Source organism: Silurus aristotelis (genome assembly GCF_946808225.1).
Source record: "Silurus aristotelis genome assembly, chromosome: 29".
Lineage (NCBI taxonomy): Eukaryota > Metazoa > Chordata > Actinopteri > Siluriformes > Siluridae > Silurus > Silurus aristotelis.
The window spans coordinates 10211080-10230681 of record NC_139602.1 but is presented as its reverse complement, the minus strand read 5'-3'; the positions used below and the strand labels follow the sequence as shown (position 1 = coordinate 10230681).

General features: G+C 40.5%; 1 protein-coding gene across 2 annotated transcripts; it reads left to right on the top strand.

The window, feature by feature from the left end:
- The first annotated feature begins 214 nt into the window (after window positions 1–214).
- On the top strand, window positions 215–15465 carry wnt4 (wingless-type MMTV integration site family, member 4). Of its 2 annotated transcripts, XM_083535371.1 has the most exons (5): window positions 223–723; window positions 12136–12371; window positions 12462–12593; window positions 12715–12857; window positions 13920–15465. In XM_083535371.1, the coding sequence occupies exons 1-5, from the start codon at window positions 647–649 to the stop codon at window positions 14388–14390; spliced, it is 1059 nt and encodes a 352-aa protein (XP_083391497.1). In that variant the 5' UTR covers window positions 223–646; the 3' UTR covers window positions 14391–15465. The 2 variants fall into 2 exon arrangements, with proteins under 2 accessions (XP_083391496.1, XP_083391497.1); XM_083535370.1 differs by having other exon boundaries at window positions 215–723; window positions 12136–12593.
- Window positions 15466–19602: the final 4137 nt, after the last annotated feature.

The window sequence follows — 19602 nt, the reverse complement described above, 5'->3', positions numbered from 1 at the left end:
CTACCAATACTAATAATAAAAATAATACTTGTCAATATTATTATTATTATTTTTTTTTTTTTTAAGCCAGAAGAGGAAAGTTAGACCAAACATAGTAACCTGGTGCGAATAAATCATACACAACGCGCTGTAGAACCCGCCTCTATCTCCCCACACACACACACACACACACACACACACACACACGTCGCACCGCCCCTCCGAAATCCTTCAGGAGCGACTAAATTCGGCGCTCAGAGCGGCGGCGCGTCACTGCGTCTGATTCTTTGACAGCGCGCGCTCTGCAGACAGGAGTCTCGTGAAAGAGAAGGGAGGCTCTGCGCGTTCACAGAGGGCAAGACGAATAAAAACCTGGACCGCATATTGCAAAGAAAGAAAGCAAGCAATAAAGAAAGAAGGAGGGGGAAAAAAAGAAAAGAAAGAAGGCATACGAGGACTTGACAAGTTTGAGCGGTGTATGAGGAGGTACCGAGGCGCGCGCGCTCCTCCGCCTGGGATACCCGTGTACGGATTAATCTCTGAAAGTGGGATTTGCTCCGAAAGATATCATAATTATAATAATTATTATTACTACTACTAATAAAAAAAAGAATACTACGCGCGCACGCTTCCCCTCCATCGTGTGGATTCTGATCTAAGTTTGAAGATGAGCTCGGGCTGCTTGTTCAGGTCTCTGCTGATGCTCTTCCTGGCGCTCCTCTCCGCCAACGCCAGCAACTGGCTGTAAGTGAAACACGTTTTTCTCACGTTTCCTCTCTTCCGTTTTCTTTCTTTCTTGTTTTATTCTCCCCGTGCATTGCATCTCAGTGCACCAGCTGATAAATCCGATCAGATCAGGGGAGTGTGTCTGTTCCTGCACGCGCCCAGGACGCGCGCATTCTCCAGCAAACTTTCACCTGGAGTTGCAGTGGTGTGATGTTTCCTCAGAATCAAAGTACACTTGCCATTCAACTTGGAATCTATTTCTTTAGTACTTAGATACAGTAGATACAGTAGATAGATAGATAGATAGATAGATAGATAGATAGATAGATAGATAGATAGATAGATAGATAGATAGATAGATAGATAAAGACGTGAACCTGTGCATGCACTGCTACATTCATTAATAACTCTGTTTGTTTATTTATTTGTTTGCAAACCTAAAGCACCAGGTTTCTGGTCACATGACCAACAATTTTTTATAAACAAGGAACTGTCAGGATCCAGGCTGCGTCCTGAAGTACTTTAACAAGACTTGGTTCTTAGAAGAAACTCTCAAAGCACAAACCCACCCAAAGAACCACCCGAGGAACCTTTCATGCCTAAGCACCTGCAGCTCTTATAGAAATAACAGACCGTATAGAGGTCTCGTGAAACGCTGTCAAGCTCATGCAAAGATGTTTTCCGGACATGTTTTTTGTTTTATGATTTAAATAGAAGGTGATATTGGAAGGGTTCTTAGTGGAGAAAATGGGGTCAGCAACATGTTCCCTCAAATTTCCAGAAGAAACCCTTTAAAAATTTGGTCTTTGTTTCTCAGTCGTAAAGCATGCTGCATTATTTTTTTTGTGTGCTTGTTCATTTATTAAAAGGAGGGTTCTTCAAAGTCGTGAACTTTTTTAAATTACGTCTCCACCAAAACAAACCTTTGAACATTCTTCTAAAATATCTCCTCTTTTATAAAAATGTATCTAAAACTAAAAGTTCCTGTAAGTAGTTTTTTATTGGTTCAACCCAAAGTTCAAGACAATGTTCTTGAAAAAAATTAGAACCCTATAGTTTTAATGAGAAACCTCAGAAGAAGCTAAAAGGGGGGGGGGGGTCAATATAGGGTTCTTCAAGAACCTGCTCATGCACCAGGTTGTGAAAAGATTCTCTGATTTAAAAAGTCCTGAGAACATATATAAAACCTTCAGGTCACCTTGAGAGTTTGGACAGTTTATGTACATCACATACAGGAGAGAATATGTTCAAAGACATCAGGATTCAGTTGCATGAAGTACCAGTAGGTCCTTAAAGGACCCCTGTAATTTCAATCGTAAACAGATCCCAGGAAATCACTCCACCATGTTTGAGGGTTCTTTAAGGAACCGTTTAAGCATCACTGAGCTCCATAAAGGGCCTGTAAAGGTTCCAGGCAAAACCATGAAAGATATTCTAGAAACCTTCTGTTTTAATAACGCACCTTCAACCTGTATGATCTTTTCTGGGAGTTTCTGTTTCAAATGGGTTCATCTTCAGCTGTAATAGTTCTTCAAGTACAGATGATCATTTAAAGAGCTGTAATTTCGACAAGAAATGCAAGAACACATTAAATATCTTCACTCACTCATGATATACTAATCATCATATCTAACGAGTTCCACGTCATACAAAAAAACCTCTGGGCTCATAATTGTTCTTCATGAACATTGGATTATCAAAAGGTTTTCCAAAAATGTCAGCTACTGCATGCTTCCTGAAAAACCCCTGCACAGATCTTCTCTAAAGCTTGATAGTGAAATCATGGTTCCTAAGTGAGCTCTTGGTATATCTAGGAGGTTTCCTGGTTTGGAACCCTGCTGATGAGAGGTGTGTAAAATTTAGATTTGTAGCTGAACAAACATGTAGAGGTTTCTTCCAGAATATTAAAGCGAGTGAAAGTTCCTGATCGTGAAGCTGTTTTGCAGAATGTGGACAAGATCTTAGAAGCTTTTGGAAGCTCGCAGGTGAGACGACACTGGAACAGGTTTTCAGAAGCGGCTGATTGATATTCATCTGCGCAAATTTTCCCCCTCGAGCCTCCTTCGTGCCCGTCAGTCGTTTTTTTTTTTTTTTTCTTCTTTTTTTTCTTCGCCCGTGTTTTTGGACGACCTAAGCTTTAGGCGTGGTGACAGGAGAAGCTCTCAGACATGCACAGGCTTGCAGAACATGAGAGGATAAGTCCCCCAAAAAAAAAACCTACCTGTCTACAGAAATATGATTATTTTGACAGAACAATTTGAACGGGAGCCCCGAGGAGCAGGTAGGAGCAGGCAGCTTCACATCACGCTTGGCAAAGCCTACAAATATTAAAGAAGGAAAGAAAGAAGAAGAAAAAAGCCGCGTGTGCGTGCGTGCGTGTGTCTGTGTGTGTGTGCGCGCAATATGGCGAGCATGAGCCCTGGCTGCAAGTTTGCCTTCAGCTGTAGAGCAAACTGTGGTGGATCTTGAATGAAAGAGATAAAAGCTGCTTAGAGAGCTGTCAGTTCTCAATGCAGTTTTGAGTTTCAAAGAATACGAATCACGTATGTAAACAGTCAAAAGAAAAAAAAACCTGTTCTCAACTCAAAACTCTGATCCCAAACCGAATAACGATGTTTATTGATTTGCGCATGCTTCGTTTACTTGAATGACATGCTCTGAATAATCCGGATTGCTGAAAAGCGAGAGTGAGCTGTAGGGAAATGATTATTCACGTCTATACACGAGGACGTTTCTTCTTTTTTTTTCCCTTCTTTCTTTCGCATTTGATTTATTGATAAAAAAAAAAAAGTGTCCCGGTAAGAGAAAGAAAATAGACGTCATGTGTGTAAAAGCAGTAATGAAACTGTCAATCAGAGAATCCAGATTAAATTGCTCTGATGATTATTTAAAAAAATCCAGATTGTTTTTCTCTGATGGATAATTCAGATCATCTAGATTATTTCCCTCGAATTGATTATTTAATTAGTCTAGATTGTTACATTCCTCTGATTGACTATTTATAAAAAAAAAATCCAGATTATTATATTCCCCTAATTAATTATTTAAAGAATTCAGATTATTTAATTCCTTTGATGGATTATTTCACAAATCCAGATTCTGACATTTCTCTGGATTATTTACAGAATCTAGATTATTGTGTTTTTCTGATATTATTAAATAAAACAGATTATATTCCACTGATGGATTATTTACAGAATCCAGATTATTATGTTTCTCTGAGGGATTATTTAGAGATTCTGGATTATATCCCTGTAATGGATTATTTAATGAATTCAGATTATTATAATCCTCTGACAGACTATTTAGAGAATACAAATTATTCTTTTTTCTCTAACTGATTATTTAGAAAATCAAGATTAATATATTCCTGTGATGACTATGCAGAGATTTAAGATTATGTTCCTCTAGTTGATCATTTATAGAATCCAGATTATTATAATCCTCTGTTGGATTACTTAGAGAATCCAGATCATAATCCTCTAAATGATTACATAAACAACTTGACAGCAAACTTGCCAATAAATAATATTTATAATTATTTTTGTCATCAACAACAAGTTGATATTTGATAATTCACTGGAATACACCACAATATGATATAAAATGAGTCCTTTTGCTCGTCATGTGACTTTGAGTCTTTGTTTAGAATTTGACTAAAGTCCTATCAAAGTAACGTATTTACACATCACCTTCAAAAAATAAGGATTATTTCAAATCGATCCAAAGCGAGATAACGGAGCGGCGTGCCAACGTGTTCGCTTTATCGAATACACTTATTAAAGAAGCTAAAAGCGTTTGTCCATCAGTGCCGCTTTAGTGCACCTGTACATGGCTTGATTTTAATGGGATTAATCATTAATAAAGCAGCATCAATTTAATGAGCTCAGTCATTCACGCAGAGATGCCGGGATAATGGGATTAATCATTCATTCATAGAAATACACTGCATTCCTGTTTGGCTGCAAAAACACAACGGTGTAAAGGACAGAGTAAAGTGTTAAATAGTATATATTGATATAAATATATATATTATACAGACAAAGGTTTGTGAACACCTCACTGAACATTGTGCTTCTGAGTATATAACATACCCCATTTTTTTCCCCATTTGCTGTTATAATGTATAGTGATCTCCATTCTTGGGGGAAGATGTTCCACTAGATTTTGTGGAGATTTGTGCTCATTCAGACACAAGGGTGTTAGTAAAGTCAGGTACTGATGTAGGTGAGATGAGAAGGTTTGGGCTGCAGTCAGCGTTCACATTCATCATGTTCAATAGGGTTGAGGTCAGAGCTCTATAGAAGGAGATCTTCCACTCCAACCCATGTAAAGCAGATGTTTATGGAGCTGGCTTTGTGCACAGGGGTATTGTCATGCTGGAACAGAGAAAATTTCATGGTACCACAACCAATGACAATTGTAATGTATAATTGTGTGTCTTCAAGTTTGAGGTAACAGTTTGGGGAAGAACCACAACATTATTGAGGATTAATGGTACACTCAGAGTGTAAGAAGTAAATTTGTTTGTCACCATGGTGACGATCTTACCGTTTACCGTTCAAAACTTTATTTTCTCTAAATTCTCTCTAAATTCGCGATTAATCGCACGATTGGCACTCGTTAACTCGTGATGCATCGCAACTTAATCGCACATTTTTATCCGCTCTTGTTTTTTATACTCTAATCAACATAACAAAAATGCTTTATGTAAATGTATGTTTATTATTAGTGAAACCAAACTCAACATGGAGCATGAAGACAAAATCTTCTTGTAAATGTTTTAAAGTAATTCTGGAGTTTTAAATGATGCCAATCATCAGGACACCAAATGGAAATTTTTGTTTCCACACGGACGGTTTTAATTGGCGCATCAGTAAAACAAATGTTTAGTGATTACACATTTTTTTCAGTGGAGTTTTTTTCTTGTTTATATTTGAATTAAAAAAAAAGGACGTTGTGAATAAATGTGTGTTGCATTGAAGGTTTTAAATTCACCTCTTTTATATTGATATGCGCGCTGCCGTTAAAATGAATTCGCGTTAAAACCTGATTAACGCGGTAATTGTAGACTTCATAATTTCTAGGTTATTGCTTTGAAAAAGCTTTACAGTAGAGACATTTTTTGGGTACTAAAGATGCAAAATGTAAATATTAGTACCCTTTTTCTACTGTACTGCCCCAGATATTTAAGTCCTTAATAAAATCGCTACTTAAATGTATTTTCTTCTGAAAGGCGTAAGTAGGTTGTCACTTATTTCAGTACGGAAAAACCACGAGAAAGACACGATGATGAAACTTCTTCTATCGTATGATGAACCCACAAGCTGCTCAGACACATTCCTGAAGGGGGGGGCATATGTATTCCAGAGAGCGTTCAAATTAATTTATCAGGTAGAAACGCCCAGAAATGCACCTTTTGCTGCTTTTTCTCTTATTTTAAGCATCTCATGGCTGAACAAATCTCAGTTCAGAAAGAATTATAACATTATTTATAAAAAAGAGTTTTTTGTTTTTTTCTTCCTAAGAAAGGCCTTTAGCTGTTTCCGATTTGTTTGCTCATGATCTTGGTCGGTGAGCACAGAGTCACGCTCGAGCGACCATCTCTGTGTCACGCCACCTGCGATGGAAAGAACAAAGGTTCAATAAATAGTCCACAGCTCGTGAGCAACACGAGAAGAAAACCGCTAATGCAAAATATATCCTGGCGCCCAGCTCTGCTAACACAAATAACCGCGGTGAGCAGCAGGTCAGAGAAGCCGTGGGCTCCTGTACATGGTCCTTTCAGCAGGTGATCCTGTTAAACACATATTTACTTTTTTTCGACATTCACCAGACACTCTTACTTATAAAATTCACAGAGCAGTTGAGGGCCAAGAGCCTTGTTTAAGGGCCCAGCAGTGGCAGTTTGGTGGTGCTGGGATTTGAACTCACCACCTTCCACACAGAAGTCCAACATTTATCCTCGGAGCTACCACTTCTAACTAATCCCTTGATTTTATTCCAAGAAGCTCCAGTACAGTATATATAGCCAATACTTTGTAAGAAACACCTCCAACATTTTCTCACCTTCTAACTGATTCCTACACACCTTCATATTTAATTTCCACCCACGAATAAACCGTTTGGGTTAAAAATAATCCTCCTCCTCCGAGAAATCATTGTAATTTCTCTCCACGTTCGTCCGGGGCTTCTCTTCAATCTGTCGTCGTGCGTCGGGATCTGCGTTTTTATCAAGCAGAACGTCGGAGAAGGCCAGCTGAGCTTCAGGAATGAGACCCGGTCCCCACGAAAAAGATTGTTTTTCTAACTCGCAGTAGTGATTTTGCATCAGTACTACCGAGGTCGTCTGCTGAACGCTGCAGGTTCGAGCCGTGATGTATGTAGATTTTTATATGCTCGTTAACCAGGAGAAGGTAAATTGATATTTTGCTTGAATAAATCCGAATAAAAAATTGGCACCTGCACGGGCCTGAATGCTTTCTGTCTAGGTAGATGATATTCCTGAAGACGTCTTTCTTGCTCTTTTTTTGCGCTTCATCGTAATACCACAACGCTCGAGCTCAATCCATTTCCATTGTATTTAATGAGTGGATTCCGGTTCATGTATATCGTGAAAATATCATTACCATATTATGTATAGGAACAAAATGGTGAATCGTTTGACTTAGAAATACTGTCATTAATTCGTTTTCTAATTTTTTCCCTCCGAAATGTCTTCAATGATGGAAAAAAAAAAAAAAAAAAACACTGTCGAAAATTGTCCAGTGCTGTCCAATCAAAACTTGAGGGAGAAACTAAGAAAAGACTGCCCTCTAGAGTTCAAACAAGCGCTGTAGTGATGGGATCCTGTTTTTGGGTCCTGTTCATGTCAACTTCCGTGTCGGAAACGTTAATGATTGAGCAGTATGTGTGACCTGCCTGAATTCTAAACACATTAAAAATTTTCACCAGGATAATATTGGAGAGTCACATGACGCAAGCGTGTGGTGCCTCAGATCTGACCCATCAGGGGTGTCTGAGTGAGACATCAGACCTGTTTCATGCTAATAATCCAGAAATACCTGTATGCGTGTGTGTATGTTCTTTTACAACATAATGACTGGTAATTATGTCATTACAAGAGCACCGACTTGCGACCGCGGTCGTACAAAAGCCGTTGTTCTCTTCTCAGCCCTCATCAAACCGTGGCACCTGGGTTGTTTTTGACGATTCACCCCTTGAACGACTATTGTGAAAGGAATGGTGCGAGAAAGAAAAATAGTTGAAGGGTCGAAACAGAAATCTCGCAGACGTATTGCGAAACGGCTCCGGATAAACACGGCATTCAACACGCTGTCATGGGAAAGGCTGCGACGCACAGCCGAGAAATATGTAAATAGCAAATATTGGTGTAAACACAAGCGACATGGGGGCCTCGCTTTCCTCTTGATTCGTTGCGAGCCTCTTTATCTGGCAAGTAATCTGTTTAGATCTGGTTACACAGATTTTTTTTTTTCCTCGAAGGAAGGATTTGCAAATAGTGCTAGCTTGGAGAGTTGTTAAAAAAAAAACATCTAGTGAATATGTATGATTAGTGATCATCTAGCAATGTGTGTCAAATCTGATCTTGTTGTCGCATATATAGTCTCAGATGCGGTAAGGCATTGGACTTAGAATCCGAAGGTCATGAGTTCAAATCCCAGCCACATTTGGGCCCCTGAACAAAGCTCATAACCTCGTAGCTGCTCAGTTGTCTGAATGAGATAAAAATGTAAATCGCCCTGGATAAGGGTGATGCCAAATGCCTTAAATGTTGTCTCCTGGGGAAGGCAGGGGCCAAAGCAGGATAATTCAACACAGTTGCATTTATGGTATTCGGAAGATGCTCTCTTATTGTAATCATGTCATTTTTAATATTCCTTTGTGACTGTTGCTTGTCTGTAAACTGTACGAACACGATCCCCATGTCACACTGTAGGGTCTCACTCATCATGACGTCAGACTGTACGACAGTCAAAAAGTCAGGGATACAAGAAAAAGTTTTGTTATCAATCTGTGATGCGTTCAGACCGGCGTTGCGTCGCTAAAGGTAGCTAGCAGCAAACACAAACAATCTGTAGCGTTCGTTTGGTTATTGACATGCCCTTATAATAAAATGTCATACAACCACTCCTTTTCCCTCAAAAGCTCGATACATTTCACTTTTTGCTGTACTGCCCACCTGACACATTTAAAAAAATAAAAAGATTTATAGATTTACGCCCATTTATTGGCTGTCGGTCAACATGTCAAACCAGCGATTATGACTGCTGGTTTTAGACTCAGACTACAGAAATATTGAAGGATTTACAAAATTTTTCTCAGACGACCAAATCATAGCCAAAACCACACAGTGTGCACCTGGCTTAAGTTTCTTAACCAGTAAGGGTTATGGGTCAAAGGCTGGCTCAAGAGCCCAGCAGTGGCAGCTTGTTGCTGGGATTTAAACTCACGACCTTCTTACCAAAAGTCAAAACCACTAAGTTAACACTTCCAACACAAACTAACCCTCTTTTGATGGCGTCAAAATAAGCACTCTGGTTCTCACTCCATATCCCACAGTCTTAATCTCTATGTTTTGTTAACCTCAGCGAAGGTTACGTGTACGTGTTCGGAAAGCGATGGGCAAGGGGGGAAGAGGAAGCAAAAGATAAAACATAAAGCACCACAAACAACAATTCCATCCCTCCACCACTCCAAGGTCTGACCAAACTGTTCCCACACGAAACAAAAACCCTTTTGCGTGTCGTTTATCAGGTGTTTTGCTTCTGAGAGATTTTTTGTTATGAACTCTCGCATCATACGAGCAGCTGGTACCAATATTCTCAGCTTTGATTTCTTCCGTCTTTTTTTTTTTGTAATTAAAATTGCATGCAGGCAGAGGGAATGCAGACCAACACTGCTGAAGCTTTTCAGTGGTAAACGTTAGATGCTGAGGTAAAGAAAGAAGAAAAAATACATTTCAAGAGTATACATGAATATTCTACGCTACACTGTTTAACCAGCAGAAAGTCCAACAAGGTCAGTAAAGACAGTTCCGGTCTGGTCTGGTTTGGTCGGTGATGTCACCCCACTTGCCTAAATGGGGATGAGATAGAGGATGAGGATGTTGAAAAGGAGGTTATCAGGTGAGACGAGCAGTGATATGAGTGCTTCAGAGACAGGAAGGTGTCTTTCCCATCCCTGGCCTACAAAATTAGATCTTGTCAACAGCTCAGATTTGGCATGGTGGCTCTTACTGGTGGTGAAAAAACGAGGAGGTAACTCGCATCAGTGCCCGAATATCAAGAAGGGCAAGAACAAAAATATCAAACAGTACAGAAATCATAGAGTCCACCATTTTGACAAAATCCAATGAAATTTACGAAGGGAAATGGCACACTGCATTACAGCTCAATCTGTCCATTAAACCGCTTTTATCAGTTTACAACCCCCCTCCCCATTTTCTCAAACGATTTGTTTTTACCCAGACATCTCCACTCACTGCCATTAACGTTCCTGGAGAAGACACTTGTTTGGACGGGGAGTCCTAAGTGTGTTTTTGACGAGCTTGTGAAACGACCTATTTTTATAAGGTGCTCTTAAGAGAGAGACCTGGAAGAGAAACCAGCGTGAGTCGGAACAATGCCACAAGCGTCTCCCTCCTTTATCCACCCCCTCAACATGTCACCGTGTCCCTGACCTGTCTGCCCCTGCACCGAGAGCAAGAGATAACTCTGCAGTCAGCTGCCCTGTCGGAGTTCCCCCTTTCGAACTTGACAATAAGCTCTCCAAGAACTTCTCGGCAGTTCCACTCTGTTTACGTTTATGCTGTTTGCGTTTACCAGATGCTTAAAACAAACAGACCGCTATGACGGGTCGCTGAACCTGCGGAATGGTGCAGAGATGATCTGCGTGGTATTTCGGAGGGGTTTCTTTAAGAACTAAAATGTATCTGTTTGTTAATGGGAACTCTTCAAGAATCATTAGAATGTTGGGGCAGAATTCTGCTATGGAGGCTAAAAAAATATTAAATGCCATATTAAAATTCATTTGCAACATATCTAATAAGTTCACATTTTTGAGCTTGCCAGAAGCAAAGAAATTAAGAATGTTGGGTTTGAATTTTGTGTAATTTAGGCCACATTTTCACAGATTTCACTCTATAAAAAATTAGCTGAATGTTTATAAATATTTATATACAGTATCCCACAAAAGTGAGTACACCCCTAACATTTCAGCAACCGTTTTATTATATCTTCTGAAGGGACAATACGATATAAATGAAAATAGGATATATTTCAGAGCAGTCAATGTGCAGCTTGTACAGCAGTACAGATGTCATAAAAATAACAACATCCAGCCATTTTTGGTTTAAAAACTGGCAACTAAAGTGAGTACACCCTCAGTGAACATGTCAAAACTGTGTTCAATATTTTGTGAGCACCATTGTTATGTAACACTGCTTAAATTCTCCTGGGTATGGAATGCACCAGAGCTGCACAGGTTGTTGCTCTGATCCTCTTCCATAATGACATCATGGAGCTGATGGATGTTGGACACATGGTGCTTCACCACCTTCAGCTTTAGGTCTGGAGACAAACTTGGTGACTCCATCACCTTTAGCTTCCTCAACAAGGCAGTTGTTACCTTGGCAGTGTGTTTGGGTCGTTTTCATGTTAGAAAACTGCCGTTCAGCCTAGTTTCTGAAGGGAGAACATCATGTTCTGCTTCAGAAGGTCACAGTTAGTGGTTGGATATATTTATTAGGCAGCAAGTGAACATTTTGTCCTCATAGTTGACATGTTAGAAGCAGGAAAAATGGGCAAGTGTAAGGATTTGAGCGAGTTTGACAAGGGGCCAAATTGTGACGTCTAGACAACTGTGGGCTGTTCCTGGCCTGAAGTGGTCAGTATCTATCAAAAGTGCTCCAAGGAAGGAACAGTTGTGAACCATCAACAGGGTTGTGGGCGGCCGAGGCTCATTGATGCACGTAGGAAGTGTGGTCTGATCCAACAGACAAGCTCCTGTAGCTCAAACTGCTAAAGAAGTTCATCCTGTTAATGATTGATGGGTCATGACTGTTTTGGCAGCAAAAGGGGACCAACACAATATAAGGCAGATGGTCATAATGTTATACCTGATTGGTGTGTATTTTACTATCAACCAAACTATAAAGACGGCACAGTACCACTTTTCTCTTTTCCACACGAAAACTTATTAATTCTTTGAAATCTATTCAAGTTAGATATGGTAAAGGATTAGAATGAATTAGCTCTTTATCTCTCCAAAGGTGAAGTCCACCATGTTTTACTAGTATTTTCCCGATAAAGAAGCCAAGCATCTAGGCAGTGCCATCTCTATTTTAAACATTTTGTTAAATGTTTGTGGTTTTCTGAGCTCGACTCACTTCTATTCCTTTCCGTGAAGGTATTTGGCCAAGCTGTCCTCTGTGGGGAGCATCTCAGATGAAGAGACCTGCGAGAAACTTCGAGGTCTCATCCAGAGGCAGGTGCAAATCTGCAAGCGCAATGTGGAGGTGATGGACGCCGTACGGCGGGGAGCTCAGCTTGCCATCGACGAGTGCCAGTACCAGTTCCGTAACCGGCGGTGGAACTGTTCCACGTTGGACTCCATGCCCGTGTTCGGCAAAGTGGTCACGCAAGGTACACAAGCACAAGTAAACCAGAAGAGAAACTTTTCCACTGACTCTTGCAGCACCATATTTACCTCGGGTCTTTGTATGTTGTTGGCAGGCACGAGGGAGGCGGCGTTTGTGTATGCCATCTCTGCTGCCAGCGTCGCATACGCCGTGACCAGGGCATGCAGCAGCGGCGAGCTGGAGAAGTGTGGCTGTGACCGCAACGTGCATGGAGTGAGCCCTCAGGGTAAAGTAATACCTTTACAAATTCAATACAAAAGACTTGTCATGATGCAGAAAAGATCTATGAACGCTCTTGACAAAGCATGGAGGGAAGATTTTACATTTCTCTCTATCTCTTTCTCTAGGGTTCCAGTGGTCAGGATGCTCAGACAACATCGCCTACGGAGTCGCCTTCTCCCAGTCCTTCGTAGACGTCAGGGAAAGAAGCAAAGGCCAGTCATCCAACCGAGCCCTAATGAATCTTCATAATAATGAGGCTGGGAGGAAGGTGAGGCCCACAGAGACTTAATTAGACACCATTCCACTATTAGCAATTCTCTCACACACTCTATAGTGTGTGAATCATGTTGATAAGCTGAACTAAAAAGTTATTCGGCTTCTCTGCTCAAGATAAAATTTAAGACATCAAGGTCTGATCTGAGCGTGGGAAATCCTTACTTTTTGGTGACAATTAGAGTTCTGGAAAGTGTTTTTAACAGATTGTTAGGGAAAGAGTTTATTAACCAGCTCACTATCCTTCTAATACATAAGCCCTATTACAGTTAAGTGTCTCAACTTTCATTCAATTCAATTGGACATTGTCTCAAAGCAGCTTTATGGAATTATAAAAACAAATTTACTTATATTTATATTTATGTGTATTTATTCCTAATTGAGGTGAATGTGGCAAGAAAAAACTCCCTTAGATGGTATGAGGAAGAAACCTTGAGAGGAACCAGACTTAAAAGGGAACCTATCCTCATTTGGGTGACACAAAGAGTGTAATTATGAGTCGTTAAAACATTATTTTGATTGGGAGTCCTTTCTTTAGTCAGTTGAAGTTGTAGAACCAGGAGCTCTTGAGCAACTCATAAGTTAGCTTAACATCTGAGACACCATATCCTCCATGCCCGAGCCTTTAAATGTTCAATGATGGAGAAACAGCATATGTTGAATGTCAATTGGAGAATTGATTAAGAGGTTTTTTTATCTAAAAAGTCCAATGTTAGAAATCCTTATGAAGTGGGATCTAACTGCAGCTGGTAAATCTCTAGATTATGTGTCTAACACAATTAACAAATCTTTGAAGTCGGAAACATTGGAGAATTTCTTGTTAAGGATTATCATTTGGCGTCATTGTGCTACAATGTCGGTAATAGACATTATGACTGTGAACCAACGGCGAAGGAAGATTGGGATGAGAGTTGAAATATCATTCCATATTGTCATTTGTATTGTAACTATCTCCATGTATTGTCCCTCGAATCAAAGAGATTTTAAGATTTTGTGTAAAAGATAAAGGAGTGAATGCTCAACTGAAAGTAAACCCCATTCCTCTCCTCTCCCCCAGGCGATTCTAAGCCACATGCGAGTGGATTGCAAGTGCCACGGTGTTTCAGGCTCGTGCGAGGTGAAGACTTGCTGGAAAGCCATGCCCTCCTTCCGCAAGGTCGGCAATGTCATCAAGGAGAAGTTTGACGGTGCCACCGAGGTGGAGCAGCGCAAGGTGGGCACCACCAGAGCTCTGGTTCCGCGCAACTCGCAATTCAAGCCGCATACGGACGAAGATTTAGTCTACCTGGACCCGAGCCCCGACTTCTGCGAGCACGACCCGAAGACGCCAGGCATGCTGGGAACGGTGGGCCGATACTGTAACAAGACCTCAAAAGCCATCGATGGGTGCGAGCTCATGTGCTGCGGGCGGGGCTTCCACACGCAAGAGGTCGAGGTGGTGGACAGGTGCAGCTGCAAATTCCACTGGTGCTGCTACGTCAAGTGCAAACAGTGCCGCAAGATGGTAGAGATGCACACCTGTCGGTGATGCTCCCCTCCAAAAACCATCCCCTTCGCTGAACTCCTTCTTCTTTGACTCCAAATAGAATAAAAGAAGAAGAAATAAGGAAACTAGCGAGAGAGATATATTCACCAATTCATCCATTTATGAACATGTCATACATGGGACACAAATTTAGGGGCAAACAGAGTTGTTGTTTTTTTTTCAAGTCCCACTTGAGAGTATTTTTCTCTCCATTTTTTTTTTTTGTGGTTACTTTCTTATTTTTGTATTGTTTTCTAACTTATTGCAATCGGAATGATTTTTTTCCTTTTTAACGTAATGTGACTAGCTCCAGCGGGAGTGGTATTAACGTGGAAGGAGGTTCGGTTGGACTAGTGAACTTCAGGGTGGTTTTAGAAGGAGATGACGTGATTAAAAACCAGCCGCCCACCACACCCCACCACACCCCACTATCGATGCTGCTTTAATATTTGATATTTGAGTGACGGAGGGAATTTCTAACAGACTGAGATGTGGTCCAGGTGTACATGCATATAATATTTGTCAAAAACAACAGCATTTTAGATAGAGGTGGCCATTTTTATGCTGCTTTTTTTTTTTTTTTTTTTTATCACTCACACGTAATGTACAGCGTTGGTCTTTTTATATAAATTTATATAAATATATAAATATATGATATTGAAGAGTTTCTCCTCTTTTTTGTAGGGAAACGGGAAAAAACATTGTGTTTTTCCAATGGGGTGTTAGTAGGCAAACGAAGGCAGGATTAAAAGTTGTTAGTTAGTTAGAGTCGTTCGGTCGGACCATGGACGGCTCCAGCACTTTTCATCTCCACACGCACATACAGCAAAAAAAAAAAAAAAAAAAAAAAAAAAAAAAAAAAAAAAGGATACAAAATCTCCGATCATTCCCTCTTTCAGCAAACGTGAAACAGAAAGACTGAACTATTTATGAACATAAAATAAACCTTAATTCCACATTTTTCTGTAGTACAACCTTGTTAAACAGCGTGCTTCTACAGGACCATAAGACTTTCTACACTGATGAGGACTAAACTGCATATGAATGTATGCTGAAATATATGCCTTTTGAAAAGTGAGAGATTTGTTGTATTTCTTGACAAGTAAATATACACACACACACACACACACACACACACACACACACACACACACACACACACACCTCCCTTGAAAGTCTTGGACTACCTGTACATTTTATACAAAGTCTGGAAGCACACAAATGTATAGGACATCTTTGGATGTGGTAGCGTTCAATTTTCACTTGAACTAGGGAGACCCAAACCTGTTCCAGCATGGCAATGCCTCTGTGCACAACACCAGCTCCATGAATATCCTGCATTAGACATCCAACCCTGTTTTTCATGCTGACTGCACCCCAGGCCTCCTCACCTACATTAGTACCTGACTTTACTAACACCCTGGTGGCCTAATGAGTCTCGGACAAATCTTCCCTAAATCTAGTGGAACATCTTCCCATTAGAGTGGCGGTTACAATTACAGCAAAAGGGGACTAAATGGGCTGTTCAAAAAGAAGCACATAGCAGTCAGGTGTGCACAAACCTGTCCATATTGTGTATATACACAGACAACACTCATTTATTTCTTCGTCTTTGACAAAGCAAACGGACATTGATTTGAGGCATTATAACATTTTTGAGCGATAAGTAATATAAGTAATTCATTGCGGTGTTTAAATATTTGAACACCCCATTTGGCTTTATAGCAGCCGAAACAATCCTCATCGACAAGAACACATTGTGCATGATTAAAATGATGCCACTGGAAGCAGACTCAGACTTTTGGAGCCTGAATACGAGACAAAAGGCAGAGGTCTGTGCGTGACATGTCCAGTTTGTACACCCAGCTGCCCAGTGACACAAACTGGACTGCACCCATCATACCAAGAACAATAAATATTTATGGAAACTATGCAGCAGGAATGAGGGATGTTGGCCACCACGTACATGTGGTTTGGTGCTAAAATACTAAAGATGGTTCTGCCCTCACCTCAACATCACAACTGGCTCAGCTGTTACCCCTAATGAAGCTTTTTATAAGCACTGAGTTTTTAAATGAGCTCGTTGCCACGGCGGACATGATTCAGTAAATAAAAAGGTTATTAGAAAGGATGAATGTGTGTATCGCTGTGCTTAAAGGACAACGTCTACGGTAAAGACAGAAATAGATGGCAGCTCGTTGTTAACCAGTGGAGTGATTAAATGTTAAGCGTAACACAGGAAGACACTGCCGGAGCACCTAAAGATCATCCTTCTACTACACCTTCGTAAGGGTATCTGATTCAACAACTAAACAGTGATAGATAGATAGATAGATAGATAGATAGATAGATAGATAGATAGATAGATAGATAGACAGACAGACAGACAGACAGACAGACAGACAGACAGACAGACAGACAGACAGACAGACAGACAGACAGTTAATGTATCCCAATGGGAAATTCACAACCTAAATAGTGAAAATAGATGCCAGTTGAATTCACCAGAAACTTCAAAAAAGTTCGTAGAATCAATGCTTTGTTCCTAGTATAGTTAAAAAAAAAAAAAAAAGACCTCCTTCATCTAAAGCGCTCTTTTCAGCATCTGAACAGCATGTGGTTTCCAATACCCCTTTTACCACCCTAGAGCAGGTTTTCTCAAAGGTCTGGCTCTAATAAGCTTGGGATTATGGTCGGAGGATGGGGCCGGTTAAAAAAGTGGAGGCACTTGTCTAGTATTGTGGTAAGCAAAATTAAAATGTGGGGCATCACTGTGGCCACAAAGTCCTTGTAATACCAGCACATCCTGTGGATTCTGTCTTTTCTTGTTTTTGGGAGTCCCGATATTGGGGCCTCAGCAAACTTAAATGCAGTTCTAAAGATATAAGGTCATGTGATGTTTACTAATAAATGGTACTGCATTTTTAGAAGGTTGACCCTTCACTATTAGTTACATATCACTGATAAATTGAGATTGTGTGTAGAGTTGCGGTGATGAAATACAATCCAGAATGCTCCCCTTTTCACCTCGGACTGAAATACCCCACGGTAATTTAATATTTGTAGAGGCTTTGCCCGAGACATAACATGATTATCAAGGTACAATTCAATAAAGGGATCAGACTCTTTAACCGTTCAGCTACTGTTATACAATAGCTATTTTAAGACCCTTGGCAATCACATGCAGTTGGAAAGCAAAATAGATATAAAACCACAAGGCAGCTTTCTTCTATTTCAATTCGCGGAGTTCGGCACTCGAATCCTGGCATTTTTTTTGGGACAAATTCAAGCCTTTTGGACTGAATCGCAAAAGGAAAAAAAGGCCAAGGAGACTCAATGTGCTTCGCTCTCTCCTTCAAGGCTTGCCTCAAAACTCACAGATCTCCACCAACATACTTCTCATATTAAAAGAAAACAAGTTACACAAATGAGACAGATGTTTCTTGTTTGTGATGACAGTTGCATTACTCCTCCACCCCCACCACCCTCCTCCATCCATTTCTTTTTCCCGGTCACCAAAAGCCCCAGGTTGTGCAATAAATAAATAAGCAAGGCTCTTATGATATGCGACCGGACACCAAAGACTTCGAGATGATGCTTGATTTGCCATAAAGGTCGTTATTTTTACCACCTTGGCCAGGAAATGTAAAGTCTTACTAAACTGACCCAAGCAAAATTTCCAGGAAATATTTATTAAAGATCCCCAGAAAACATTGAAAGCATTGACACCGTTTAATGATAAAGTGACTAGAGAAGCCTGTGCATGTACTTAGCAAACAATACTTTTAATCCCTTTTGGGATTCTTGACAACCCAATCCTTTTGGATTTCTTTCCAGGTGAGTGCCGGTGTGAAGTTTCTTTGGTAAAGAATTCCAACCTGAAAAACTTTTTCAGAACGTTGCAGAAAGTGGTAGCGTGAATAAGAGACGGAATGAGCCTGAATTTTTTTTCTTTGCGCCCCTTTTTCCTGTTCCCTTTTTGAAAAACCATGGCATAGTGGGCATCTTGAACAATCATTGCAGAATTTCAAGTCAAGGCGAGCCTCTGGATTTTTTGCTACGCCAGCCCCTCAATGTGTTGTATTGTTTCAGCACAAACCACAAGAATGCTTCCACAATGGCTCATCCGTCAAGAATTGATATATGAAGCCTTTTTCAATCCATGTGCTTATTCTTTGGAAGCTAAATTTGAATCCACATATCTGAACAGTGATGCAACTGTCAAAGCTGGAAGCGTGCCGGAAAAGGTGGGGGGTGGGTAGGAGGTGAGACAAAGTCTTAGGGCTTGAAGTGCACAGGAAGACCAAACGGGTTCTATTGAATAACCTTGGTGGGGTGTTAGGGGTCCCCACAGATGTGGAGAATCTTCTGAATCTGTTGTCCAAGAGAAGGGCATTAAAAAATGCTGTCTGGCGACAGAAAGTTTCTATAGATGCCCTTGTAAATATGTCAGTAGTACACCTAAATTATTCTACAGGACTTGTGTTCAATGAGACAAGGTTTCCCAGGGTCCCAAGTAGACAGGAAGCCCAAAGGTATCCTACTGATCAAAAACTGCCAATAGTGCAATAAAGGGGGGCCTCAGGGGAGTCCCAAAATAAACCCATGTAATTCTATAAACATTTGAAGTGACCTGAACAACCTGGGATTAACCTCTAATGAAAACACAGGTGCCTTTTGTATTCAAATGCAAGGCACTAGACAGCATTGTGACCAATTGTGAGTGTGTACAGGAAGTGTCCAAAAATGTCTTCTGATTTCGAGCCCCTGTAACCCATCCAAAATCCTATTAGTGCCCTTGTAAATCTACAAAGCTGGAATGAGACTTGTAAAACCCAATACAGGATTCATCCCACACATACACAATACAAAATAGTAGTGTGAGGTCAAATGGATTCTTTGGGCCCCAAGAGAACAAGGATCCTGGACACTGAGGGGGTCCAAAATTGTATATAATTGGATCCTTAAAAAACCTTCCCATCAGCACTATATTTCAAAATGTGCAATTCAAGAGAATTGGGGTAATAAAGAGAACAGTGGTAGGAAGGGTGTGGGGTTCTTAAGACATTCATTAGACCAAAAGCCCCAGTGGGTTTTTCAGACCAAATTCTCCATAGTGTAACATGTCAAGTGGATCCACAGATCTTTCTCCTGTAAACCTGTAAAGGTGGAATGCGACCTTAATATCACACTATATGATTAAAACACAGGTGTG